Genomic DNA, 25546 nt, shown 5'->3' with positions numbered 1-25546 from the left:
GGCCGGTGATTCGGCTGCGTAATGCAGTTCCCCCAAGTTTCCCAAGTTTCCCGCTTGAGTGCCCAGTCCGCCGAAAGGGGCTAGCGTCAGCGTTCCGAATTCCCGTGACTCGCTGGTCTTTCGCTTCACCAACTCAACCCCTCCGCATCGTCGTTCTACTTGCCTTCTGCGACTGGCTCTCTCGCTCTTTGCTGTGCGAGAGCCGTTGGCAGACTATCTTTCCTTTGGCCCTACCACAGCACCCCCATTGATCCCGAGTTTGACCCGTGCTGATTAATAGCACGTATTGTGGGTTGGCCCTATATCCTCAGTGATTGTGGAGGCCCGAGGTAGCTCGGTTGGAGAATAGCCCTGGCTGTTCAGACGATCCACCGCGCGTCTGGCTACATCTGGCCAAGTTTCAGTGCTTGGTACTACGAACGACGGCTGACCCCTTATCTCCCATCTGAAGTATAGTGGTTCCCCGAATCGGCATTGGCTTCCCCCGACATTTCAAGATCCGACCTTTTCGGCATCACTGGCTCGCCCCGGACAACAACGGTGGAGGGGGAACAAGGAACAAGAGGAAACGGGCTGGCAACCACTCATTCCACACGTATCGACGTGGATTGAGGGCGAGTGTTGAGAACTTGCATGATGACTGCGACTTTGAGTATGTCTGCTCGTGAACGGGCCCGTCCTCGGCGGGCCCTGGACTTTAACTTTCGCACGACGAGGCAAGAAGTCTGCTGGTTACTCGGTTACTGACGTGACGTGCACTTTGTGTAGACGGGACGTTCAACTCGGCCCCTGACACACCCTCCCCCGTCTATCCCGATCGTTTGATTCGGCCTCTTCCCCGACGCACCCTGCGCTCTCGACTGTCCATCGATGCCGCCGACACGATCCACTACCCGCCCACCCCCCGGCATCCCAGATCTTCTACGGTGTCGGAGACACCGAAGAGGTGGCCCCGCACGGGAAAGCTTATGCCCGGCAAAAAGCCTTAGAGCGACATGAGCTAACCCCGGAGGCTGACTCGCATGGTTTTGAAACAGCGGTAGAGCTCGAAAGCGGAGACGAAGACGGGCCCGTCGTGGTGCGGCGGAGTGCGGGATTTCGAGGTTCGATGTCTCCAACCTCCAGTCCTCAGCCCGCCTTGTCCAGCCAAGGTCAAGGCGAAGAGGGCCCTCAGAAATCCTCGGCTGGTCCCGACGGGTATGACGCGTTTGAGAACACAAATAATAAGAAGAAGCGGAAAATCCCCACCCCGGGGAATATGGGCGGCCATCACTCTGCGCTCTCCCCAGAGTTTGCGAGTATGGGGTTGGCCAATTCGACCCCGTCCCCGGCCGCGGCCAGTGACGGGATGTCAACAGGTACATATTATGGAAGTGGAAATCCTGCATCGCCTTTGGGCAGTGGGATCTCCGGTTCAGGCCGAGGTCGTTTGGGGCGGAGCTCAACTCGCAGCAACCCCGGGCGAAATCCCTTGTCCGCCAACGCGCAGAACGCGTGGATGAACACTCGAACCCCCAGTCGGCGGGATGGTCTGATGTCCTCTTCTGGACCCTCCGGTATGCTTTGCCTGCTGACGAGGCTTTCTTGTCTATTGAGGCATATCACAGTGTACTGACCCTGTCCCAGGCGAGCCGTCCGATCAAGGCATCATTTCGACTGCTATTGCTAACGCAGCCACCCGTTCGTCCCCCCCACGAGGCCCGAGCAATGTCAGCCTGCTCGACCAAGAGAATATCACCCCGACCAAGACGCAATTCACCTTTACTTGCGAGTCCGACTCATCCAAAGGGATGGCGCTGCAGCGGAATTCATATTCTGTGCCGTATCACTCCCCAACGTCCCCTCTCGCACCCACCACCCAGAACCCCCGAGGATTCTCCACCCAAGCCACGCAGACGAGTCCAAACATGGCTGCACCCATGAACCAGCACGTCCCACCGGGCACACAACCCCCACCTCCGCAAGGAGACCAAGGGTCCATGGGTCGCAAGAAGAAACGTTCCCCGGGTAGCATCTACGCCCTGGCCGCGCGACAACGCAAAATCCAGCAGCAGTATACCAACATCCACCACCCGCCTAGCCTGGAAGACATCTGGATCTGCGAGTTCTGCGAGTACGAGAGCATTTTCGGGCACCCGCCAGAGGCGCTGATCCGGCAGTACGAGATCAAAGACCGCAAGGAGCGCAAGCGACTGGCCGAGAAGAAACGCCTCCTCGAAAAGGCCAAGATGAAGGGCCGCAAGACCAAGAAGGGGACCAAGAACGCGAAGAATGCCTCACAGGGATACCAGCAAGGCTACGACCGTGCCTCGGTCGACCACTCCTCTGCCGCCGGGTCAGGCCTTCCGGATGACGAGTACATAGGCCACGAGTACGACGATGAGCCAGAGTCTATCCCGGGCCCGCATCCTGCGTCCCCGACTGAACTCAGACCCCCGCTGCCGCCGGCAAGCCATCCACCCCCGGCAGCTCCGACTGGCGGGACTGCCAAGGGTGCTGTAGACGCCGGGGCTAGTCCGCCCGCCTGACAATAGGCCCGGTGCGCGGTACGGCCTCTAGCTGGCTAGGCGGGGTGAGGTCGGTGTTTTGAGCATTGGACATATGCTTTGAGACTTCTTGTTCGTGCACGTCCCGATGGTCTCCGTCGAGCGTGGCTGGATCTTATGAGTTTTTGCATCACGGAAATTCCCCCCTCCAGTAAGCATTTTTGGGTTGGCGAGCGATAATTCACCGGGCGGGGTTTCTTTTTCATTTCCAGAAGGGTTGTTCTTTGTAATTTTAATGACAAAGCGCCGTGTCGGGCAATGTGCATAACTGAAATATCATTTGGGGTTATATCAGATCTTGCGTGTCATCTCTCAGTGTAGTCATTCACAGTCTCAGTCTCAGTCACAGTCTCAGTCTCTGTCACAGTCTCAGTCTCTGTCACAGTCTCAGTCACAGGCCAAGGCCATCACCATAGTATCATCGTACCTTGGGAGGTTATGCCTCCTCGCTGTCGTGGGAGGTGAAGCCGTTCTGGTCGTCGCTGTTCGTTCTGTTTCCTTGCTATTCTTAGCCCGTCCAGATCGCCCTGCAAACCCCAATTACGGCGCAGAAATGATGCAATCCAATCATCCAACTCTGTGTCCCGTATAATTAGCACGGAAACCCTGATTGGATCTCTGTTGGCGACGACCTCAACGCTGAAACCCAACCCTTCCTCTCGTTGGCGCGCGCGAAGTGAACCCTAGCGCCGATCCTTGACGGCCCTCCCCGATCCCCGCCGCGCGAAGCTCCCGTTTCAGGTTCGTCAGCTCCACTATGAACAAGATTAGCAATGTTTATTTCTGTCTAGTCCTACGGGAGCTCTGTCTCAGCTTGCTTTGAGAGCCTGCCATTCAGTGGAGGAGCGGGCCAGGACGACCAGCCGACAAGGTGGAGTCCGTGTGCGGGAGCCGCTTGGCTCTGCAATGGGGTGCAGGGGATCGTGGTTTCAGCAGAGACTGAGTGTGTCGAAAAATAGAAACATCGTTCTTTGTCAACCGCGGTTGACTTTGTTGCTGGCGCACCTCATAATGGCGTTGGGTGTGGACGCTCTATAAAGTGGTGATGAAGACCCCCCGCGGCATCAACATTGAAACCAGCAGCAGCAAGAACTTTCTTTTCGTTTTCATATCTCTGTCATTTGGGGGCTTTGGATCTCTCTCTTTCGTACTTCTTACTTGATATTTATTTCTTGGAGCTTGGCTGTTTGGTCTATCCTGGTTGATGACCGCTGCCTACCTATACCTACACCCTGCACCCGCTTCTCTGATTGTTCTTCGATCCTCTTATTTGGCCTCTAGGCTGCCACTGACTTCTCCAAAACGTGCTGCCTTCGATTACACCTTGATCTGGTGTTCATTGCATACCTAGCATATACATATAACCCACCGTCCTACGACACAACCAACCCTCGCGCTGTGCGCAATCTTTCCATCCGCACCGGGACATACTTATTCTCTCGAAACCCACCATCCATTTCATTTACATTTGCATTTGCATTTGCATTTTCTGACGAGCCAACTCCCACTTCATCCCCTAATCGACTAAACAATGTCCTTCCTCGCCGTTCCTCTCCTGAAATTCGGTTTCTCCCAAGCCAAGAAGCACCGGGCCAAAAAGCACGCCGAGCAATTCCAACAACCCGGACACCCCAACTACCACCCCGATCAGCCCTACCCAATGTCCCAATACCCCCCGGCGTCGGCCCCGGCGCCGACATCCAGTACCCACCAACGACCCCCGCCGAACCGACCCGCAAGGGCGCCAAGCTGTTCTCCATGTTCATATCACTCGTGCGATTCCTGCAGCTCGTCTTCGGTCTCACCGTGATAGGGCTGTACGGCAGAGACGTGCAACACGACCACTCAACCACGGACTCCTGGAACTCGAAATGGGTCTTCGCCCTCGTCACAGCCTTCCTAGCCACCAGCACGGCCGCCGTGCACATGGTCCTGCCGTTCTGCATGCGCCGCGTGAACTACCGGCCCGACGCGAAGCTGAAGCTGAAGCTGCCCCAGTTTGCGTGGGAGTTTGTCCTGTGTATCCTGTGGTTGACGCTGTTTGGCATCTTTGGCAAGATGTATATCGGCGTGTACCCGTCTGCTGCGAATGCGGAGGTTTCGGGGAAGCGCGATACCAGCTCGAGCTCGAGCTCTAGCTCTAGCTCTAGCTCGGACACTAGCTCGGGGCTGGGGGATGCGTCGAAGATTAACCGCATGCGCCATGCGGTCTGGATTGATCTGGTGAATCTGGTGATGTGGGTGGTTACTGCGTCATGGGTGTTGCTGCGCTGGCTGCAGAGTCGGCGTGCGGCTGCGGCTGCGGCGATGGCGGATGCGGAGAAGGGCGAGCAGATGGAGGGGGGTCCAATTTGAAGGTGTTTTCTTTTTAGCCCCCGGAGCTTATGGAGGTGTTAGATGTGGGGGAGGCGTGGGAAAAGAAGATCTATATGAGGGGCTGAGAGAGTTGCGGTGTTGGGAGTTCCTGCTGGCTGGTGATCTTCGGGCATGGCGTTCTTGTACTCAATTATTGCTTGAAGCATCCTTTATGAATGCACTTACCATGATTATCTTCTACGTGATTCCAGCGCGGCAGGTCCGACATCCCCCCAATGGCCTGTGGTTGCTTCCAGTCAATGTTCTCCAGGAGATTATGGTGCAAGGGTAGTACTCTTTACAGCAAATGTCTTGGGTATCTTGTAAATCTTACACTGATATGCTGTACAAGCAAAAACGCTACTGTAAATGGCTCACGTTGGAAGTACAGTCTTGAAAAAGTAGCATCAGCCAGCGATCACCCCCTTCTCGCTTCATCCAAGCTGCCCGCCATCAACAAATCTATGACCAACTGGGAGCCTAATGGAACTCCTCACACCAAGAATCGTGCCAAGTATCTGGCTCCGCCTCTACCACCGGCGAAGGCCCAGCCGAGGGCGTAGTCGATTTATGCTCCGCAATCGAATCCTCGACGGCTTTCGCAAAGCGTGCGCGGAATCCGCTCAGCACTACCGGCCGGTCCGACGGCTGCGGCTGCGCACACGAGTGTTCCTCGGCAACCGCCCACTCGTCGAGGACTGGCTGCGAGGCAATCCGGCGCCACATATGCTCAGATATGAAAGACGGGCGATGGCGGAGGGCGACCTGTTCCTGTAGCGGCTCGGGGCGGGTTAGGAGGTTGACGAGGTCAGTTATCATGCTTTCGGGCATGGGGATACACTTTGCGCCGGGGAATCCAGGTACATCGGTGCCTTCAATGTGTGCGGCGGTCTCAGAGGAACTGGGGTCCTGGGGTTCAGCATCCTGTGGGGCTGGGTATGGGTCTTGGGACCCGAGGCCGGGACTCACCGTCTCTATTTCTTGGGGGAGAACAGGGTCTTTCTTGTGGGACATGGCGAGGACGGCGGGGTCGGGGGCGGGGTCTTTCGACGAGGGCAAATTATTCGAGACGAGGCTTGTGTTGGCCGGTGCCACCGGGTTGCTGGGCTGGGCAATTGGCGTCAGTTCGAATTGGTCCAGGTCTGTCCACGGCGCTTCGACGTCTAGACTGCTTTGCACATTCTGTGGTGGCATCCGATTTAGACGGGCGAGGGCGCTGCCGTCTTCGTACATGGGGTCAAGCGTGCCTGCAGGATCTGGATGGGATTCTCGAGTATCTGACGGGTCCGATGTTTTCAGGACGGAGGACTGCGAGGACTTGCGGCGGTTGAAAACAGGTCGACGGCGGGATCCTCGGCTGGTCCGAGCAGCCGTGAGGTATGTCTTCTTGGACCCCGGTTTGCCGGCAGTGCTGTCCTTGCGCCCCAAGTCTGGCATATTAGGGGTGGGCGGGTTGGAGGGATTCCGGGTGATACTTCCGCCGCCGGGCGTCTCGAGGAGGAGACGGGTTGTTTTCTGGGGTTCGCTGTGCGCGTTGTTCGGTTTCTTGAGGATTGGGTGGAGAGGGGTTTTTAGGTCATTTGCCGGTTGAGACCTAGACTGCGAGTGTAGCACACCTCGCGGGGACGATGTCATCGTGGGGTGGGTCAATGGCGGAGCCGATTGGGTCTGTTTGAGGATGGATTGTTAATCCGGTGGCACGAATGAGGAACTGCGGGGAGGTAGCCATTAGATTCAGGGTGTCAAGGGTCACTGACCGGTTGCCAGTTGGTAAGCTTGCGAGCCCGCAGCGGTTCTGCAGGTGCCATGATGCGTGAGGCCAGGCGATCCAACCTCTGGACGGTGACCGTATTGGTGGCAACCTGATTGCCCCAGATCCGCCAGAAGAGGTATTCCAGTCTCTGATCGGCCTGGCTATGACTGGCTCGCCGGGATGCTTGAAAGACTGCATGGGAAGGTCAGCATAGATGTGCATGGTCGATATCAAAGGGGAAGATACCTCTCCAGAGCTTTTGGGTGACCACCGTGTCGAGCTTCTCGTGTCCTTGAATTCCACCGGGGGATATCTGGGACAACCTCACCAGCCCTTGGGGCACTCTCTGCTCCATGGGTTCTGGCGTACACAGCGTACGCGCAATTGTCAGGGATGGCGCGGGTGGAAGTTGTGCTCACTGTAGAAACGCGAGAGCGCGAGGGTCAATAAGGTCAGAATGAGTGGCAGGCCGACGCCATAATCGATAAGGACCAATGACCTCACCCTCAGCTCCCCCGGAAAACTGCCGATCCTGCCGGAGGTCGATCACCACCTGAATTGCGCCGTTGCAAGATGCGGATCAAGGGCGGTGCGGCTCTTAAAAGGACCCGTGGGGTGAGGTTCGTCCTAGTTATTTGCTATGTTGTCATAAAGTTGCTGGATTATATGCAAACACAGAGAGGCTGTAGATGTTGAGAAGGCTGGCAAGCAGATAGAGAGTGCACAGGAAGCCGTTGGACAGAGACCGGGTTTCAATGAAGCTGAACAAAGTTGCTTAGAGCTGGCTAGACCGGTTCTTGACTTCTTGGACCTGCGGGCCGAGCACTCAGGAGGGTGGAAAATCCGGAATCAAGATCATAGATTCTCGAATAATTCCCGCAAGGGTATCAGCATGGAAGATAATGGAAATAAAAGGTGGGACGGTATGGCGCATTCAGCATCTACACAAACGCGGGGCGCGTCGACGGAATCGCAAGTATGACATTGGGCCAGCGGTGAGCGACGAAGGATGCGGTAACTAGCCGCAGCTGGCGTGGATCGACTGGATAGCGTGACGAAATTTGCCAGCCGAATTGACTGGAGATGAACACAAACCAGCGTCAGGTTCCTGTCATTTGTCGTCCACTCGGGACAGTCGGGACGGCCCGGGATTGGCCTTGCTTGATTTGAGACCAACAAATAAATCAGCCGAGACCGCTTCATCATCGCATTCCGATTTGCCTACCCCTTGTTACTTGCTACTTGCTACTTGCTACCGCGGGATGAGGAAACCCACAGCTAGCCCTATCGGACGGCGGAGAAACTATTAAGAAGCTTAGTGTTACTGCCTACTAACAGGGCCCCTTTCCAACCTCGAGAGGATCTTGAGAGAGCATTTCTCAACGCAAAGGAATCAATGAGCGCAATGGATTTCCGGTGTGTCAGAAGATAAACAAGATAAAACAACAATTCCAGGGTGCAGGCATTCTACATCTTCTATCCCTTTCCATGCATGGATTTGACCCCTGAGACATCGTCTCGGCGGTTGGGAAGATAGCTGAGTTCCATGAGGCAGTTGTCTCATAAGGAATGTCAGGTTTCTGCAGGTGCAGGCTTGCCGCGGTCGCATTGGTCCAAGCTATCGGGAGGCTGCGCACCGCCCCTTGATATCCCCGCATGGGTCTTCACCGTCTCCACCGTCTCCACCGTCTCCACCGTCTGGTATGTCGAATATGCGGAGAAGGGTTGGACCTGTCTGGAACGGAGATGAAATATGTGTTTACGCGTCTCTGCAGCAAAATATCCACGAGGAAATTAATTCCGGGTCTCTTCTGGCAAGTCATGCAAGAGGCTGCGGTCGCTGAGTAGCCAACTTGCGTGGCATTAAGGGGCATGCCTAGCGCTGTATTTGCTATGAATCACATCGCGAGAAGATCGAAATGTTGATAATCTCTCATGATAGATCGCCCCGTGATATGCAAAATATGCAGGACAGAAGCCTCCAGACCCCATTTATCTCCCGATGATTTCGTAAATCGCTTTGACATAGGACTCGATCCGAGCATCCCCGGTGGGGCCCGCGTTCTCCATGCGAGACGGAACATAGCAGATGGTGATTCGGTTCTCCACATCCATAATCGCGATCGAACCGCCCCAGCCGCCCCAGTAGCAGCTGCCCTCGCGGATCCACGACATTCCACTTTCCACGCGAAGCCCAAACCCCATTCCAAATCTGACCTGTTTTCCCAACACAAGATCCGTTCCGCGGATCTGCTCGGTGACCGCTAGTCTGACCGTCTCCGGGCTGAGCAGCCGTTGCCCATCGACTACCCCACCCAACGATATCGTAGAGAGGATTCGCGCTATGCCCTTGGCAGTCCCAAAGCCATTCCCAGATGACATCTCTGCGTCCAGGAACGCAGGGCTCTCGGCCAACTCGGCGCGCATGAGAGGCGAAGTAAGTGCGCGCGCTCCCAGGCTGTTTGGGTCGAAATCTGCTGGGGGAACAAACGGTGGTGGGGAGATGATCTCTGCCACACGAGATCGGTCTTGCTCCCGCACGCCGAGCTGGAAGTCGGCATTGAGTGGCCGAGCCAGTTCTTCCGCAATGAACTCCTTGGCCCTCTTCCCGGTGATGCGTAACAGGAGCTCGCTGATTATGTGTCCCTGCGTAATAGCATGATAGCCGGTGGCAGTGCCGGGTGTCCACCAGAGTGCTTCCGCCGCGAGTCGCGCATTCGCCTGAGGAACATCGTACACCTCGTCGATGGTTATCGGTTTCTCCCACGCAGGCAGACCGGCAGAATGGGTCAAAACATGCCAGACTTGGACATTCTCCTTGCCGTTAGCCGCGAACTCGGGCCAGTATTGAGATACGCGAGCGGAGGGGTCAAGCAGGCCCCGATCGATTAACAGGAGGGCGGCCAAATTGGTGATGCATTTGGAGGTGGACCACACCACTGCGATTGTATCTGCTGTCCAGGGTTTGGAGCGTGCCCGGTCGGCATACCCGCCCCATACATCAATCACATCCCTGCCGTCGATGTTGACGAAGAGCGAGGCACCCAGCTCTTCCTCTGAAAGGATCTTTTGTTCAAGGAGACCCCGCACCTTGCTAAATGCGGGATCGCAGTGGCCATGTACTGCAGACATGTTGCGAGATATCGAAGGTAGACAGAGCCAACAAGCAAGCAACCGATCAGTGGGAGGCAACTTGGAGACAGGCGAGGGGGGGCCAAGAGATTTCAGTAAGGGAGGAGAACCACCCGCATTGCATGCATGCCTTGAACATGAGAGACTTTTTGCCACAACGTTAATGTGAGTTCTCTCTATGCTGAGTTTGGCTAATATTTTCCATCTTCAATATCATCCGGAATGACGCAATGAATGTACTGAATCCCTGGTCCCACCTCGTGTTGTGAGTCAGATCAGTACAAGAGACGGCGAATTGCCGAATACGAGGCTGTGATCATTCACGTGAATGAACCGTGATGCAGAACGTGGGCTTTTGGAACGCCGATAGAACCGAGCAAGAATTACTACAAAGCGATCCGACGGGCGGCAAATGCTTACGGACAAGCAATCGCACTTCTGGGTATTGTGGAAAGAATGAGACAATTTTGGTAAATAGATATAGACTAGCCATGCGACGCAATCGCTGATGCAGATATATCCAAATATGAACGGGGATCGTCGATCAGTATAAGTCACAGTGCAGTCTCGTTTTGATACTCCTTAAGCGCCTAGACTTGCTGATCAAGAACGGAGATTGAAAACTCCCTGAGGTGATCACCTGGTGCTAATCGGAGAGGGAGAGAAACTCGGGAATAGCAATCGTGACCCACGAGTTGCCTCCTCCCCATGGAGCCTCAGTGAAGATGTCTCTCTAAGGAAGTCCGTGATGAGAAAGGCCAGATTCCTATTGGTGCCTCCAGTGGTATCCGAAGAGAGAAATTGCCAAGAAGTAGAATGCCTAGGTAAATTTGCACGTCCCTAACTACAATAAAGAAATGATATTGACGAGCTTTGACCGTAGCAGCAAGATTGGAGAGCTCCAGGGACGAATTTGGCCAATGCTTTCGATAATTTGGCGTATAAAGAGAACTTGAGCCTCCGGTCAAAGTTCCAGTTGTAGATGCCGACGCAGCTTCTGTTTCTGGAAACAGGGGTTGCTGTCCATTCGAGGACATAGTCTCTGTTGATTCTGCATGAGGGTTACTCGTGCTCAAGTAGCTGCACCTCAACAACCTGGCCACTGTAGGAAACTCCATCAACGGTCCCACCACGAGTGGTAACATACAACTTCCCATTCCCCCCAATCTGCACCGAAGTAGGGCCAATGAGAGCAGTGCTGTTTCCTCCACCGGCAACAATGGTGCGTTGGCCACTCGACTGGATTCTCGCTATCGAATTTTCGGCCTGTGCAACGTACGCGATGCCCTTTGCATCCACCGCGAAATCATCCCAGTTGCCATCCGTTGTGCCCATATCCAGGTTAGCAATAACCTCAATTTTGCCAAACTTCGACCCATCGGCGCTAACTGGCATGCGTGAGAATGTTCCCCGCGCAGTGTTTGTGAAGTACACGTAGCCCCCAGCGACTTTCACTCCATTGATTCCAATTGGTATCGTTGCATTTGAGGGTGCGGCCAGAGAATCATTTTTGAAAGCTATTCTCGAGACCCCTGTCCTTGTATCCACGCGAAACAAGCATCCAAGTCGCGAGTCCGCGATGAGGACGATGTGTGGCTGTGTGGGCAACGCAGCCATGCCGTTGAGCATCACGGCACTGGGAATTTGGACTAGGGTCCGAATGGTAGGCTCTGCAGAGTTCCCGCTGAAATCGACCGTGTAGAGTGTCTCGTTGGTGTAACTGTAGTAGCCTCTGATCCCTCCTACGACGGCGAACTTGTCAGCGCCAATGGCTGTGATTCCACAGAGAGCAGTGGCTACAGGGAGGGCAGCCACTAGCTGGGCTTGTGGGGCGTGACGGGAAGGGTCGAGAGTATAGAGGCGGCCTTGGTCGAAGGTGGTGAGGAGGAGATGGCCATTAGGACGGAGAACGCTATTTTCGATGTCGACATAGCTGGAGAAATTGAATATCTGAGTGGTGAACTGTGCCAAAGCAGAGCTGGCCAGTACCGCCAGGGTCAAACAGGGGCGCATGGTCGGAACTGAACGTGACTCTGTGGTGAATTGACGAAGAGATAATTATTCCATCGTTTGTACAGTATTTCAAATTTCCTGGAAAACATCATACGACGTCTTGGTGAGACACTCCGTGATATAAGAGGAATAGTAGTCGGAGATAACGAGGGGATCGGCAGAAGGCCAAGAGAATAATCGCATTTACAGCAACAAAAGGGAAATCCATGCCGAGATCAATCGCGGAAAAGACTTCTTTTGAGGCCAGAAACGGCCGCCTTTCCGTAACTCTGGACGAGCTGCCGCTTGACCGCCTCTCCATTCCAGTCCCCCTCTATGTTACTACTCCTTTCTCCACCTTGGGTTGTCTTAGCTTCAAACGGGCAGCGGATCTTCCTCCCCACCTTTGCCTCGCTGGTATTCACTTCACCAAAGTCACGACAATGGCCTCAACCGAGAAACCCCAAATTCTTCTCCTCTCTCTCTCATACCGCGACTTCCTCGATGAGACCTACTCCGCGCTCTTCAACAGGCTCTTAAAAGTGGCCCAGATCAAGCGCGTAAAGACCGCATCCGCCGCGCTCCGGACCATCGCCGAGACCAGTTTCAAAGCAATCATCATAACAGACGAAGGCCTTACCGAATCCAACCAAGAGACCCGAGAAGTGCTCGCTAAAATCAAAGCCTACATTGAAAATGGCGGTCTTACCATTGTCGGTCTGCACTTCCCCAACTTCACGCCCATGCCCAAGTTAGGGCAGTTTTTCGAGACTTTTGGTCTTCCCTGGAAATATGGCGACTATCATCGCACAAACTTCCAACTTAATCCTTCGGGTCTCTTGCCTGAAGGCATTGAGCCATCTTCGATGCCTGAACCATATAGCATGAAGGTGCTGCATGTCAAGAACGCCAGACCTCAAGAAAAGCTCTTTGTTCCGATTGAGGGCGCGGTAACTCAAAGTCTTGTCTTTTCTCCACGGAACGTGGATCAGGCTCAAGCTGCTGTTGCAGTGGCAAGGCTCGGGGCGGGATATCTTTACTGTGGAGATGTTAACGGGGAGGATGGATCAAATCGGCTTATGTTGGCGCTTTGCGGGTTTTAGGGAGGGTACGGTCTCATGAAGATTATGATAGCTAGCGGGAGGAGTTGAACTGGATACACGTATGCTTCAGCTATCAGGGATTTCTGATAACAAGATGATCAGGTCTTGCGGTTTCGGTGTTGACATTATGCCTATCTGAATGAATATGGAAGGGACGCACGGCAACGGGGCCCTAGAAGACAGGAACCCACCGAAGGTTATCTATCTAAAAATCTTTTTGGTCTTTTAAGGCCTCCTCTCCCTTTTCCTTCATAATCCTGATAATTTCATCCAGGTTTGTCGGAGAGGTAATTTCAGAGACAGCGAGGTCAATGCAATACCAGGAGTAGAACTTTCCGCCGGCCTCAAACATGTAAGTAAGGCCTCTATAATGAAACATAATTGGACGGCCTATTCCAAGGTTCAACTCTGCACCCAGCCATTGGCCTACACTATCATCTGCTTCCCAGTCATCCTCGTACTCGAGGTCCTCGGGTTTTGTGCCCCACCCCCGGGGAGGGTCAGTCTAAGATCTACATTAGCTTTCTACGAAAGCTTTGACAGCGACAAGCTTACCATGATGGCCAATATGTTAGACTTGATTATAAAATGGAGTTTGGATATTGAAGTGGGTTGCGGTGAGTAAATGGGTAGGTACGTGGGTCGGAAATGCGCCTAAACGGTAAAGGCGGCGAATCAACTCCCAAGGTTCAAGCCCACTCCGCCGTTAGATAGGAATGCGATTAGTCAAGTCACCCAATAGGAACGCGGGGTGCTTCTAGACTCTCATAGGTTATGGACTTATGTTGACAATTCCTATACGCTATTGCATTTTGAGGGATTAGCCAGTCTGATTAATAGATCTAGATCACCCTCTTTTGTACCTCGGGTTTGCCAGCGATATTTGAAGCTTTGCACTGCAGTCATGCCAACAGTCTCCGGGGCGCAAACCAAAACGCAGATACACCCTCTGAGGGTGATGATGTAGACCTTGGGGATCGAAGGAATCTATGCATATCTCCCGAGATGACATGCCTGATGCAGACACCAAGAGCTGACGGACAGGAAGCACTCATTGAGAGAGAGCTACAGAAGGTGCGACGCAGCACCTTTTGGAGCACAAACCCACAACTCTCACCATGCACAACTTCATAGCGTGGAAGACGAATGCCCTTAGTGACGGTGTTCTTGACAGGGGCAGAGTAGTTTGTGGTGGTTCCCATGATCGAGGACACATAAACTGTGGGCGCAGTATTATGCTGCTCGAAGCGATGTTAGAGCTTCCTCGGGAAAGCGTCCAGACTTCCGCTGGTAATACTACCCAGGCCGGGCTGCTGGGTAGTCACGGGTCCGGCCGCCAGTGTATGGTGCGTCTCAAATAGGATTGAAATTGAACTTCGAATCTCTAGAGGATCTAGATTCGATCACGATTTGCAAGGTGTTTGGAAAATAGGAACACAGCGTACTTAACACGGAGCTAGCTAGTTACGACTAGAACGTATGCAGCATACAAAACGTATGCAGCATACAAAACGTATGCAGCGCACAACAGCTGCGGTACGTCGACACTGGTTGTTTTGGTACCTGGTACTTCGTCGACATCGCCGACTTTGTGATCTATGTAGCTGCCCTCCACAGAGTTGCACGGCCGTCCCAGGTTCCCCGCACTCCAGAAAACCTTCCAATAGGAATACATTGCAACCCAAATTTCGAGGAGATGATGATGTCAAACGAACTTTTTATGTCCCACAGGACCGAAACAAAGCGGATATTTTCTAATCCCACGGAATTAGATACTTGAACTCGACACTTTGTTATTGAGCAGTTCCAGTCGCCGCTCGGAGCATGTATCGGGCGTATTTCATACTCGATTAGCTCTCTCGATGGAGTGAAAACATGAAATCCACCTCTGCAGCGGTGATTAAATGGAATTCGTATCTTAGGACGAACAAGAACCCTTTTCAGTAGTCGTGACAAACATGAAAAATAAATAAAAGAAAAGCAGAAAGAAAAAGCAGAAACAGAAACCGCTCTATATTGCATCCGTGAAATGACCCAAAAGCAAACCCGTGGATTATGCAGTGAAAGGTATAGATAGATAGGTGCACTCTCAAGAAACCTCAGGCCTGGTAGGCCTCGCACACGTCTAGGTCAGAGTGTAGCCGCCGTCCACGCGCAGATCCGCACCCGTGATGTACTTGGAAGCGTCGCTGAGCAGGAAGGTCACAGCACCCATCAGGTCCTCGGGGGTGCCCATCTTGCCAACGGGGATGAGGGAGGTCCACTTGTCGCGGAGCTGGGGGTTCTCGTCGAGGATCTTGCGGGTACTGAGGGGGAGAGACATCAAACGTATTAATATATTTTCCAAGGCCACCCGACTCTCGATCAAGGGGAAAAACTCACAGAGCAGTCAGCATGTAGCCTGGGCTGATGCAGTTGACGCGGATATCGTGGCCGGCCCACTCGACGGCCAGCGATGCAGCGAGATGGCGCACTGCCGCCTTGGCCGCGTTGTACGGAGCCTGGGGCTGGGGCACATTGACGATGGAGCCGGACATGGAGCCGATCATGACAATGCTGCCGGGTGCATTGCGCTCCATCAGGTGCTTGGCCACACCCGTGGCGAACAAGTACGTGCCGTCTACGTTGACACCCCAGAGCTTCTGCATGCGGTCAAACGGATAGCTGATGGCGTCGAAGTTCTCGGTGAACCCGGCGGAGGTGACCAGGTTGTCGATCCGGTTGTGCTTGGCTAGGACTTCGGCAAGGGCCTCGTTGACGGAATCGGGGTTCGCAACGTCCGAGTAGTGTGCTGTCACGTTGGGCATACTGTGGGTGCCGATGCTGCATTAGCTACCTACAGCAGCAGTGCGCGAGCTGCCCGCTATACAGACAGCTGCAGAAAAAGACAATGGGTTCAATGGGATAACAAAACAGGGCCACGTACTCCTCTAGACCGGGGTTCTCCTTGCGGAACTGGTCAACAAGCTTTTCAGCCTGCTCTTCTGCCTCAGCCTCTGCAAGTGTCCATTAGCACCTGATTTGACTCTAGGCGGTGGGTATGTATCCATGCTGGAGCTAGATCTGGAGCTAGAGCTGGAGCTTGGAGCTTGGGACGTACTGTTTAGATCGACAATCGCCAGATCAGAGCCCGAGGCTACCAAGCCTTGCGCCATGACCAGACCCAAGCCACGCGCGCCACCAGTCACCATGCTGACCTTGTTCTCGAGGGAGAACTGAGCCAGGGTACGCTTGAAGTGCATACCGCCGCGGCCCTGGACGATAGGCTGGGCAGGCATCTCGCTGTCAGGCGGGTACTCGATCTGCACGCTCTCATCGGTGCGGGCGAATTGGCCCTCATGTTCACCAGAGGCGCCCTCGGGGGCCTTGGTGGTGGCGGCGAGAAGGGGGTCGTTTTTGGGGTCATTGTTCTTGTTGGCGCGGGCTGTGGTGCAGGAGAGCGGGCGGATGATTGTGGAGCGCGTCGCTGGGCGCGCGGTTGAGTTGAATGCCTTAATGGCGGAACGAGCGACCGTGCGGTTGAACATGGTCGCCAGGAAGAGCTTCGCGGAGCTCAAGCTGAAGGCGACAGGCGAGAGGATCGGGAGACTGAAGGGCGAGAGGAGCGAGGGGGAAGGAGAGACCGATTGGGAAACGTTTTGCGAGGGAGAAAGAAGAGGGTAGTTCAAGCTCTCTCAAGGAGGAAGTATGTTTACGCAAGAATTAGGATGGCGTGGAAGGGAGGCGAGAAAGAAGAAAAACAAGGAGCCCGAGGGGAGGGGAGCCGCTAGATAAGCAGCAAGTTGCCTTCAGAAAGGAGGTTTCTGAATATTATGACTGCATTTCTTGGGATTAGCTTGGCCTACCAGTCAACAGTCTCGAGCTTCTGGAACAGCAGCCTGCGACCAAGCCTGAAGGAGCTGGGGAATGCGACACTTGCGGTGTACGCCCTCCGAGTCGCCAATGATCGATGGACGTGGGGCCAGTGGATGGGCTCCTGGACGGACAATTGAGTTGGAGTTGATTTATCATTGGAGGATTGGACTAGCTATGTTTCCCCTCTGAGCTATGGCAAGGAGCATAAAGCTGGGAGCAGCAGTGATGTCAGGTGGACCTTTGCGGGCCCAAACGCCCAGGCCTCATCGATCTGCGGGGCTGGTCAATACAAACTGGACAGGTAGACAGCGGTACAGATGGCGGTCCGCAGCATTGGCTCATGATTTTACTAGACGTATTCCGTATTCTGATACTCCTGTATGTACAGTATTTTGACAGCTCATGCTGACAGGAACAGCCTGGATGTTTCGAATGTCCCTGTGCCCTCGGGATAGCTCTACCCCAGGGTATACTAGCCTTAAGTATACAAACTTACCCACTGAGAGAGACTCCTCCAGAGGTACGGTGCTTTCGCCCCTCCAGCTACAATTTTGGTTGCGATTGCTTTTTCTGCTTTGTTTTATCTTCCCTCGGCCAGATCTCTCAGTCTGCCGCAGCAGGCCGCAGTTGCCGCCGCCGCTGAGTCTGTTGTCACAGCGTTGTCATGCAGTTCGACGCACCTTGTTCGCCACACCGACCAGCACCAGTACGAAGTCATAGTTATCCAAAAGTCCCTGTTACAGAAACACTGCCTACGTAGGCAGGGTTTGCTTTTGTACCTGTACACACACCCGGCCGCGCGTGGCAATTCTACACAGCAGAATGACGATAGATGATGGATGGGCCCAGTGGAGCCCTGCGTTGGCGCCCCTCTCATCATCGGCTCCACTTCCCTCGACACTCCGCATTTTCTCAGCATAAGCTCGATGCGTATTTTCACCAGTCGTCAGCCATCATGGATCTATATTCGAGGAAAAGCCCCAGAGAAATCACGTAGCCCCCGCCAGCGCGCCTACGATGGCTGAAATGGTCCCAGACAAAGGCCCTACAATAAGGATGCTGCTGTCAATGATACGAGTCTCTGACGGCGGTCTCGAGGCCCCGGAGTCCCCTTGAGCGGGTTGAACTGAGCCTTTATACAAGCTTGCCACCGACTGGCCCTGCGTAGCGCGTCTATGCTACTCTCGCGGAAGGGCATTCTCATCGCGAGCCTTGAATTGGCCAACCGCCAGAAATTCCATGGATCTAATCGATCTAATCTTCATCACAAGAATCGCGACGCTGATTATCATAAAAATGCTCCTGTAAACTCCAGCCCAAATACAGACCCGAGGCAACGACTAGTAAGTGGTAAGTGGTAAGTGGTAAGTGGTAAGCGGTAACTCGATCACCGTCCCTCCGCGCCCTTCTCCCATCTTTTACGTCGCCAACTCCGATTCCTCGGCGAATTCGACCAGCGGTGTTCCGCTTTTGCATTGATCCTGCAAGGTACGTTAGTTAGATCTTCTGGAACCTCCGGAGCGGGCAATGGAGGGATCACGGCAGGATCACGAGACCTGGGCACATGAGCTGGCCGGTCTGGAACCGAACCGAGGAGCCAATTTCAAGGGGCGCCAAGGTTGTCCGAAGACGAGGAAAGGGAAAAGGAGACAATCCAAAAGTCAGGGGAGGAGACCGCGTGACTTACTCCTTGTTGATGGACGACGCGTGCGACCGTGCCCCGGTGGGGGCTACGGATCACCGTCTCCATCTTCATGCTCTCGATGACCACCAGCGGCTGGTCCTTGTCCACCACATCGCCTGCCTGCACCTCCACCCGGAGAACCTTGCAGGGCATCGGCGCCAGCACGCTATTCGCCACGTCCTTCATGCCCAGCGCCTTCTCCATCCACTTGGCCCGCGGCATGCCCAGTCGGTACTGCATGCCGCGCTGGAACGCGATAATCGTGTCTGTGTCCTCGTCCTGGACGACGGTGGTATCGAGCCGTGTGTGCGTGAAGAACGAGGTCACCACACGCGAGACGGGATCCATGCGGCTGGTCACTTGCGAGAAGACGCGCGAGCCGACCTCGACGTCGAATGTCTGGTCATTCGTCTGTTGCACGCGCACGGTGAAGCGGGGCCCCTCCGTGGTAGGGCCGGTTGAGGAGGTAAATGACAGCTGTCGCTGCTGGTAGCTGGGTGCGAATCCGACCGTCGTCCCTGCGAGGCCGGCCGAGGGCCTGGGCGCGGCGGAGTGCATGTCACGGTGCAGGCACGCCAAAGCGACCTGGGCGAGGACTTCATCGTCAATGGGTTTGGGCGCGAAGAGCTCCTCACGGTGCTTTTCGATGTAGCCGGTTTCGACGGCGCCGGCGATGAAATCCGGGCTGCGGCAGATAGTCTTGAGGAACTCGATGTTGGTGACTGGGCCGGCCACCTCGTACTGCTCCAGCGCGGCGCCGAGTTTGCGGATCGCTTCCTCGCGGGTCTCGCCGCGGACGATCAGCTTGGAGATCATCGGGTCGTAGTGGGCGGATACATCGTCGCCTTCCACAAACCCGGCGTCAATACGGACGTCCTCTGTGGTAGCGGGTGTTCGGACGTGGATCAACCGCCCCGAGTCAGGGATGAAACCTAGCTCGGGATTCTCAGCGTAGATACGCGCTTCGATGCCGTGTCCACTGCGCGCAATACGCTCTTCCACCTCCTCCTGGGTTAATGGTAGTGGGGCTCCTTCCGCCACCATGATCTGCCAGTGGACCAGATCCTGGCCGGTGACCATCTCCGTGACGGGGTGCTCGACTTGAAGGCGAGTATTCATCTCCATAAAGTAGAACTCGCCAGAGTCATTGTCGAATATGAATTCGACGGTGCCTGCGCCTTCATATCCGACCGCCAGCGCGGCGGATCGGGCTTTAGCCCACAGATCCTTCCTCGTAGCATCGGGCAGATGAGGCGCCGGAGACTCCTCCAGAATTTTCTGGTGTCTGCGTTGGATGCTGCAGTCACGTTCTCCCAGAGCAACCGAGTTGCCGTGCTTATCCGCAAAGACTTGAACCTCGATATGCCGGGGGGTTGTGATGTACTTCTCCACCAAGACATGATCATCTCCAAAGGAGTTCCTGGCCTCTGATTTCGCGGACTCAAGCTGGCCCTGAAACTCGGCTTTTGAGCTAGCAATTCGCATTCCTTTTCCACCGCCGCCTTTGATAGCCTTGATGAGAACTGGATATTCGATCTTGTCGGCTTCGGCCTCAAGGAACGCCGGGTCTTGGTTCTGGCCGTGGTAACCTGGGACGCAGGGAACACCTGCAGCCAACATAATTTCCTTAGATCGACTAACACCCTGTTAGCTACATCTTGGTGCTGTGCAGTTTTTGCAGGCTGTAGACATACCTCTTATCACCCATGTCCTCGATCGCCTTCCATGGTGGACCGATAAACACAATGCCGGCTTCGGTGCACTTTCGGGCAAAGGCAGAGTTCTCACTCAACTAGGTAGGCGAAGAATTGTTAGTGACTTTTCTTCTCCGAAATGAACCAGCGAAGAAGACATTCTGATGACCCCTGGACCAACCAGACATCCCAATCCACCAAAACAGGGGCTAACTCACAAATCCATAACCAGGATGTATCCCCCGGCACCCTTCCTTCTTCGCAATCTCAATAATGCGGTCGCCATCCAAGTAAGCTGAGACAGAGCCCAAATTAAACGCAAACGGCGTGCTCAGCGCATGTTGCGCGCGGCTATCAGGATCAGTGTAAAGAGTCGTCACGCGAATCCCATGCTCTGCAGCCGTCCGCCCGACACGCCTGACAAAACAATCAGCCCAAACCCCACACGAAACTAGACACACCTTCACAAATATAGTTTATACGTACAGTGCAATCTCCCCACGGTTAGCTATTAGAATTGAATCCAAGGTCTTGTTGCCCCGCGACGTGTCGGACACCGAGGACGCAGCTCTTGTGGTCCTACGGGCCGCCGTCGGTGCCAGGCGGGGAGTAATGCGGAGAAGGGATGAGAGCGTCATGGCTGGTGCTATGAGCAGCGAGAGGTTGTGTTTCGCTGCTAGGATGATATGCCGCTGTTTCTGGGACTCAGTCTAATTTCATGATCGAGATTAGAGAGAATGGGAGCAGGAAACTGGGGAAGAGAAGTGGTCTTGGGCTTTGCCGGAGCTCGTGAGGGCCCGCCTGGTTAAGCCGACGCAAAGCGAGACTGCGGGGAAGCCGAGGGTGACATAAGCATGTACCGCTTGCCCGTTTGGGAGAGAGGTGTTTGATGAAAGAACGGCAAATAAAGCATTGTCTAGATTTCAGGGACGAATTACGGGCTGATTTGACTATCGGTTAACACGAGAGTGAAGAAAACTTGAGATCCAAATGGAAAAATTCCAGCATGAAGACACCAACTAATTGTTGACGACTGCCTCTCCGTTTCTCCAGACCATTTTGACGTTGCGTATGGCCTCAATAGATTTCGCAGGATCCCCAGACACAAGCAAAAGATCCGCAAGCAGACCCTCTCTGATTCTCCCCCGATCTTGCAGTCTGAAGCGCTCTGCAATTTTGGAAGTCGCCGAGACGAGAGCCTCCAGAGGCGTAAAGCGACACCGATTGACGTACATCCATAGTTCATGGTGGACAGATGCCCCAGCTCGAGTACCGAGAAGATCAGTCGCGGTATCAGTTCCACTACATAGATTATTAGCATGCATCCCAAATCTTTCCCCGTATAGGTGGCTCTGACCAGAGAACGTCGATTCCGGCTTCTTTGAGCGTATACACCTGCTCATAGACCGACTTGATAGAAAATTTGTCCGACGTGATGTGAAGACATCCCAGCAAATGTTCTTTTTCAGCGCCATGTAGACTAGTTGCGAATTTATCCCGGGTTTCTTGCTCCTCCCCACTGCATGATGCATGGACTGCCAGAGTGGGGATGACGAAGGCGTTGTTCTTCTTGAAGGCCTCGACGATTTGCTCATTGATAGGATCAATAGATGCGTGGGTTAGACCGTCGACACCTGCACGGAGAACCTGAAGTGTGGAGTGGTTGGTCAACGCATGAGCCACTGCCAGCATGCCTTTGTCGTGAGAGGCATCGACAATGGCCTTTTGTAACTCCAGTGATGGTGTTGGGACCGGTTGTTCCGGGAAAGGCAGAGTCATGGTGTGACCATCCTCTTGCATAAGCTTGGTAAAACTGATAATAATACATTAGTCAAGATGTTAGCGACTTCTGATGAGAGCACCTCAACGTACGTAGCTCCAGCAGCCATGTTTTGAGCAATGTACTCTTCTACAGACTTGCTGTCTGTGAGATTGGGCCACTTGGAAATTCGATCTTCAACCTAAATCGTAGCAATCAGCCTCTATCTATTCTCCTTGTCCTTTCTGTGTGGATTACTCACATCCTTATCCGGCGAAACGAGTTTGATGATGGCAGATGGCCAGCCATTCTTGATTGTAGCGCCAAAACAACAGGACTTGACATCGGAAACATCGTTGCGCTGGCGTGTGATCGCATTGATCGCCTTGAACCACTCGCGCTCGTTGTGCATGTCCAGGACAGTTGTGACCCCATACTGAATGGCGGTTTCAAGGAGTTGAACATCCTGATAGACGTGGACATGCGCATCAATCAGTCCGGGTAGCAATGTATAGCCCGTGGCATCAACCACAGTGCAATCCGCCGGAGGCGACAAAGGCTCTCGAAGTGAGACTTGTGAGATGCACCCGGACTGAATTAGGACATAGCCGCACTCAGACACAACTGAGACACCATCGAAAATGCGTGCATTGGAAATAAGCGTCGCCGACATTATTGTACGAAAAAAGCGATGTTCAAGTGACTTGAGAGAACTGCAAAGAAGCAAGAAGCCTCAACGTGAGAATAATCATCAGCTCCCGGCTGACAAATAAATGGCCAGCTCATGAAACATGCAGGTTAGCCCCGCATCATGCATGGCATGGTCGCGGTTCCCAGGACAGAATAACAGATAAGCGAAGCGATGCCGGGGGGGGTCGATTGCCAAGTGCGGCGGTCCTCTTGGCTCAAGTAGATTATTAGATTTCCTAATGATAGCAGATAATTTTAATTATATTTTTCTTATCTTAGAAAGATGAAATATATATAAATTGATAAAAAATTAAAGATTAAAGTAAAGTTTTATAAACTTAATTTAAAATAAAGACTGATTTTCAAGGAATTAAGAAAAGATAGTAATATATAGGACTTTTATACTGAGTATCTTATAGGATAATCTAGCGAGAGGGATATTGGTGGTGTTTCCCGATAGAGTCGGTATATAATATACCAAGGTAGGTAGGTATACTATCTCTCTGGACGGGGTAGCCTGGAGGATACCTAGGTAGGTGGAAGAGGGGGGGTGATCGATGGGATTTCGCTAGGGAATCGGTGTGTCAGACGCTAAGCCACACGATCTCCTATAGATGGGAGTAGCTTCATGGGGGAGACACGTATTTCGTAAGAAGCGATGACAGTATTTGTATTCTTGAGGATCTGATGATGTCTGTGGACATAACAACGAAGGATGCTGATGGCATGGGTATTAAATGTCATGGCGCGATTCATGGGGAATTCAACAAATCTCTTACACGATTCCTTGGGTAGGGGATATCTCTACCTTTACAGCAGGGATTTTGGTGGCAAAACACCTCTTGAGTATACAAAGGAAGAGGCCAACCGCGAGCGTCACAGAGATCTTTTCGCGGGTCGTCGGTGGCAGAGAGGTCTTTGCAGAATTTGAGGGATGCAGGTGAAAATGAATGATTTGCCTCGTGAGTCCCAGAGTCAAGAGCCTGGAGAGTTCGAAGCAGGATTACCCCTTTTATCACGCCCAGAGATATATATATGGGGCGATTGAATAAAAATGAATAGGAAACAACCTTTGACATTAACAGAACAAATTGTAAGGAGCATTAAGCAAGTATAAAAGTCCCCACGATTCTCTCCCTCAATAATCGTCTTCATACCCAAAGTCAGCCCGCGTATCGTAGGCTGGGACATGGTAATTGCGTGATGAGGCGGTGGTATTCCAAGGAGCTTCATTGGCCGGGTTCACTGTATCCATCATGCGAGAGCTAAGTGCGGGTACCCTCTGAAGCAAATCATGGAATTGGCTTTGAAGACGTAATTTGTCTAAGCACCAAGCAGCATACTGGGCAAGCCATTCAATAAGCTTATCGTGGAGAGGCACTCTCGAGAAAGCCAACGAAAGACAATCAATGACCGCAAGCTGCTCATTTAGATTCCTTGGCTTCCCCATATTTTCCAAGGCCGCTGTGAACTTCTCGAATGCTAGTTCCTTGAGTCCTGAGACGAAATAAACGTCACTGAATATGTAAAGTCGTAGATGACATAATAGGGTATGTGCTTGCAAGGCCTTGTTCTCGTTGCCCGTTAGCTCCGGATTCGGCAACTCCGCTGAGTCCTTAAGCTGCTTCGGTTGAGGTACTTCGATAGGCGCGAGCATCATCTCCGTATAGTCACCCCTGTATGCCCATTCGATAAACTGTGCCACGGTGTCTTGACTTGTGTCCGTAAATGTATACCGCCCAGACTCGCGCTCTGAGAACCCGTGGGTGAGAGCTACCATCGGAGCTTTGCATTTCGATGCCAGAAGCTTTTGGTGAATCTTCAAAGTCTCGGAGTTTGTTGCAGTGCAAAGTTCAACCGTATCCGACGCCAAAAACCTAGCTTCGATTAGATATTGTGCTTTTGGATAGAAGAGAGTCATACTCGCGGAAAGTGAGGGTATTTTGAGACTCCATGAGAAAGGCCCGGTTGACGAAATCTTTTTGGATTGGAGATGGCATAGCCAAAGTGTAAGAGCCAAAGGGGTTGGGGAAAGATACATCAGCAAACTACCCCGCAAGCCTGCTTATGTTATCCATGCCAGAGGTAGAAACCCCGTGGGCAGACCCAAAGGCTTGTATATTGCTTACTACAAGAACAGTACAGGCACTGCAGACAGGGTCACTCGGGGAAACTCTCACACGTGTGTTATCCACATCAACAGGAACCAGAGTCCTGGCAACCGCACAATTCTCCATATGTGGCCATGATATCCAGGAATCGGCAGGATTGCTCCATCTTATATCATACCGCCTTCCATTAAGACCGAGAGTCCCAGAGTCTGGGAGTCTAGCCGGTATAAGAAACGGTTGCGCCAAGGTTGTGGCGCAAGAGACTCCCGACGGCTGGTCTACGCTCAAACTTTAAAGCAAATTGCGAATGCAATCAAAAAAGATGGACAAAATTGACAATCGTGATATTTTCACCGGAATGGAGGAAGTGGTGCAAGGAATGGTCTCTTGAAGGGCATATTGATCTTATGGACAAGCACGGTGTCACGGGGTCTATTCTGAGCATATCGCCTGGGACTCACCACAAAGTGGGCGACTCCAAACTCTCCAAGAGAGAAGCACAAGAGAAGCACCCGAGAGACCAAGGATGAAACTGCTGAGATCTGTCGGAAGTTCGCGGGCTGGTGTGGCTGGTTTGCTTCTCTTCACTACCCAGTGTGGAAAAGTCTGTCGGGCAACTTGATTATGCGGTAAAACAGGGCGCATTGGGATTTGCCGTTATGACCAGGATTTTTCGTTTTGACCAATGCTCGGGGCTACTACATGGGCGATCCACGTTTCCACTTAGTCCTCAGAAAGCTGAACGACCACAATAGGGTCAATTTCATGCACTCGACACAATATTGTCCCTCTCGACAACCTGGAAGCCGTGAGGTCTTCCCCACAATACCCGACACCCATGATGAATTATTTCTTCGACACGACTCGCTCTG

At 53.3% G+C, this 25546-nt stretch overlaps 12 protein-coding genes across 12 annotated transcripts; 4 read left to right on the top strand and 8 right to left on the bottom strand.

Moving 5' to 3' along the window:
- Positions 1-636: 636 nt before the first annotated feature.
- On the top strand, positions 637-989 carry N7482_002524 (uncharacterized protein; the record flags this gene model as incomplete). The annotated part of the gene is made up of 2 exons (XM_056684649.1): positions 637-739; positions 769-989. The coding sequence occupies 2 exons, from the start codon at positions 637-639 to the stop codon at positions 987-989; spliced, it is 324 nt and encodes a 107-aa protein (XP_056548255.1).
- A 119-nt stretch (positions 990-1108) lies between these two features.
- On the top strand, positions 1109-2528 carry N7482_002523 (uncharacterized protein; the record flags this gene model as incomplete). Its single annotated transcript, XM_056684648.1, has 2 exons — positions 1109-1556; positions 1627-2528. The coding sequence occupies 2 exons, from the start codon at positions 1109-1111 to the stop codon at positions 2526-2528; spliced, it is 1350 nt and encodes a 449-aa protein (XP_056548254.1).
- Positions 2529-4077: 1549 nt separating this feature from the next.
- Positions 4078-4901, top strand: N7482_002522 (MARVEL domain-containing protein; the record flags this gene model as incomplete). Its single annotated transcript, XM_056684647.1, has 2 exons — positions 4078-4111; positions 4198-4901. The coding sequence occupies 2 exons, from the start codon at positions 4078-4080 to the stop codon at positions 4899-4901; spliced, it is 738 nt and encodes a 245-aa protein (XP_056548253.1).
- Positions 4902-5381: 480 nt separating this feature from the next.
- Positions 5382-7009, bottom strand: N7482_002521 (GATA-like domain-containing protein; the record flags this gene model as incomplete). Its single annotated transcript, XM_056684646.1, has 4 exons — positions 5382-6495; positions 6518-6612; positions 6659-6846; positions 6901-7009. The coding sequence occupies 4 exons, from the start codon at positions 7007-7009 to the stop codon at positions 5382-5384; spliced, it is 1506 nt and encodes a 501-aa protein (XP_056548252.1).
- A 1637-nt stretch (positions 7010-8646) lies between these two features.
- N7482_002520 (serine hydrolase domain-containing protein) lies at positions 8647-9786 on the bottom strand (the record flags this gene model as incomplete). Its single annotated transcript, XM_056684645.1, has 1 exon — positions 8647-9786. The coding sequence occupies one exon, from the start codon at positions 9784-9786 to the stop codon at positions 8647-8649; it is 1140 nt and encodes a 379-aa protein (XP_056548251.1).
- Positions 9787-10848: 1062 nt separating this feature from the next.
- On the bottom strand, positions 10849-11799 carry N7482_002519 (uncharacterized protein; the record flags this gene model as incomplete). Its single annotated transcript, XM_056684644.1, has 1 exon — positions 10849-11799. The coding sequence occupies one exon, from the start codon at positions 11797-11799 to the stop codon at positions 10849-10851; it is 951 nt and encodes a 316-aa protein (XP_056548250.1).
- A 422-nt stretch (positions 11800-12221) lies between these two features.
- Positions 12222-12881, top strand: N7482_002518 (uncharacterized protein; the record flags this gene model as incomplete). Its single annotated transcript, XM_056684643.1, has 1 exon — positions 12222-12881. The coding sequence occupies one exon, from the start codon at positions 12222-12224 to the stop codon at positions 12879-12881; it is 660 nt and encodes a 219-aa protein (XP_056548249.1).
- A 205-nt stretch (positions 12882-13086) lies between these two features.
- Positions 13087-13439, bottom strand: N7482_002517 (uncharacterized protein; the record flags this gene model as incomplete). Its single annotated transcript, XM_056684642.1, has 2 exons — positions 13087-13386; positions 13437-13439. The coding sequence occupies 2 exons, from the start codon at positions 13437-13439 to the stop codon at positions 13087-13089; spliced, it is 303 nt and encodes a 100-aa protein (XP_056548248.1).
- Positions 13440-15006: 1567 nt separating this feature from the next.
- N7482_002516 (uncharacterized protein) lies at positions 15007-16408 on the bottom strand (the record flags this gene model as incomplete). The annotated part of the gene is made up of 4 exons (XM_056684641.1): positions 15007-15187; positions 15264-15689; positions 15808-15877; positions 15982-16408. 4 exons carry the CDS (start codon positions 16406-16408, stop codon positions 15007-15009), a joined length of 1104 nt encoding a protein of 367 aa, XP_056548247.1.
- A 1746-nt stretch (positions 16409-18154) lies between these two features.
- On the bottom strand, positions 18155-20752 carry N7482_002515 (acetyl/propionyl/methylcrotonyl-CoA carboxylase subunit alpha; the record flags this gene model as incomplete). The annotated part of the gene is made up of 5 exons (XM_056684640.1): positions 18155-18217; positions 18424-20056; positions 20115-20212; positions 20333-20531; positions 20601-20752. The coding sequence occupies 5 exons, from the start codon at positions 20750-20752 to the stop codon at positions 18155-18157; spliced, it is 2145 nt and encodes a 714-aa protein (XP_056548246.1).
- Positions 20753-21133: 381 nt separating this feature from the next.
- N7482_002514 (amidohydrolase family protein) lies at positions 21134-22546 on the bottom strand (the record flags this gene model as incomplete). Its single annotated transcript, XM_056684639.1, has 4 exons — positions 21134-21416; positions 21472-21927; positions 21987-22075; positions 22136-22546. The coding sequence occupies 4 exons, from the start codon at positions 22544-22546 to the stop codon at positions 21134-21136; spliced, it is 1239 nt and encodes a 412-aa protein (XP_056548245.1).
- A 1155-nt stretch (positions 22547-23701) lies between these two features.
- On the bottom strand, positions 23702-24484 carry N7482_002513 (BTB/POZ domain-containing protein; the record flags this gene model as incomplete). Its single annotated transcript, XM_056684638.1, has 1 exon — positions 23702-24484. The coding sequence occupies one exon, from the start codon at positions 24482-24484 to the stop codon at positions 23702-23704; it is 783 nt and encodes a 260-aa protein (XP_056548244.1).
- Positions 24485-25546: the final 1062 nt, after the last annotated feature.

Source organism: Penicillium canariense (genome assembly GCF_028826845.1).
Source record: "Penicillium canariense strain IBT 26290 chromosome Unknown utg000001l_segment0_segment0, whole genome shotgun sequence".
Taxonomy (NCBI): domain Eukaryota; kingdom Fungi; phylum Ascomycota; class Eurotiomycetes; order Eurotiales; family Aspergillaceae; genus Penicillium; species Penicillium canariense.
The sequence above is the reverse complement of the archived record's forward strand: the minus strand, read 5'-3'. Positions and strand labels throughout refer to the sequence as shown.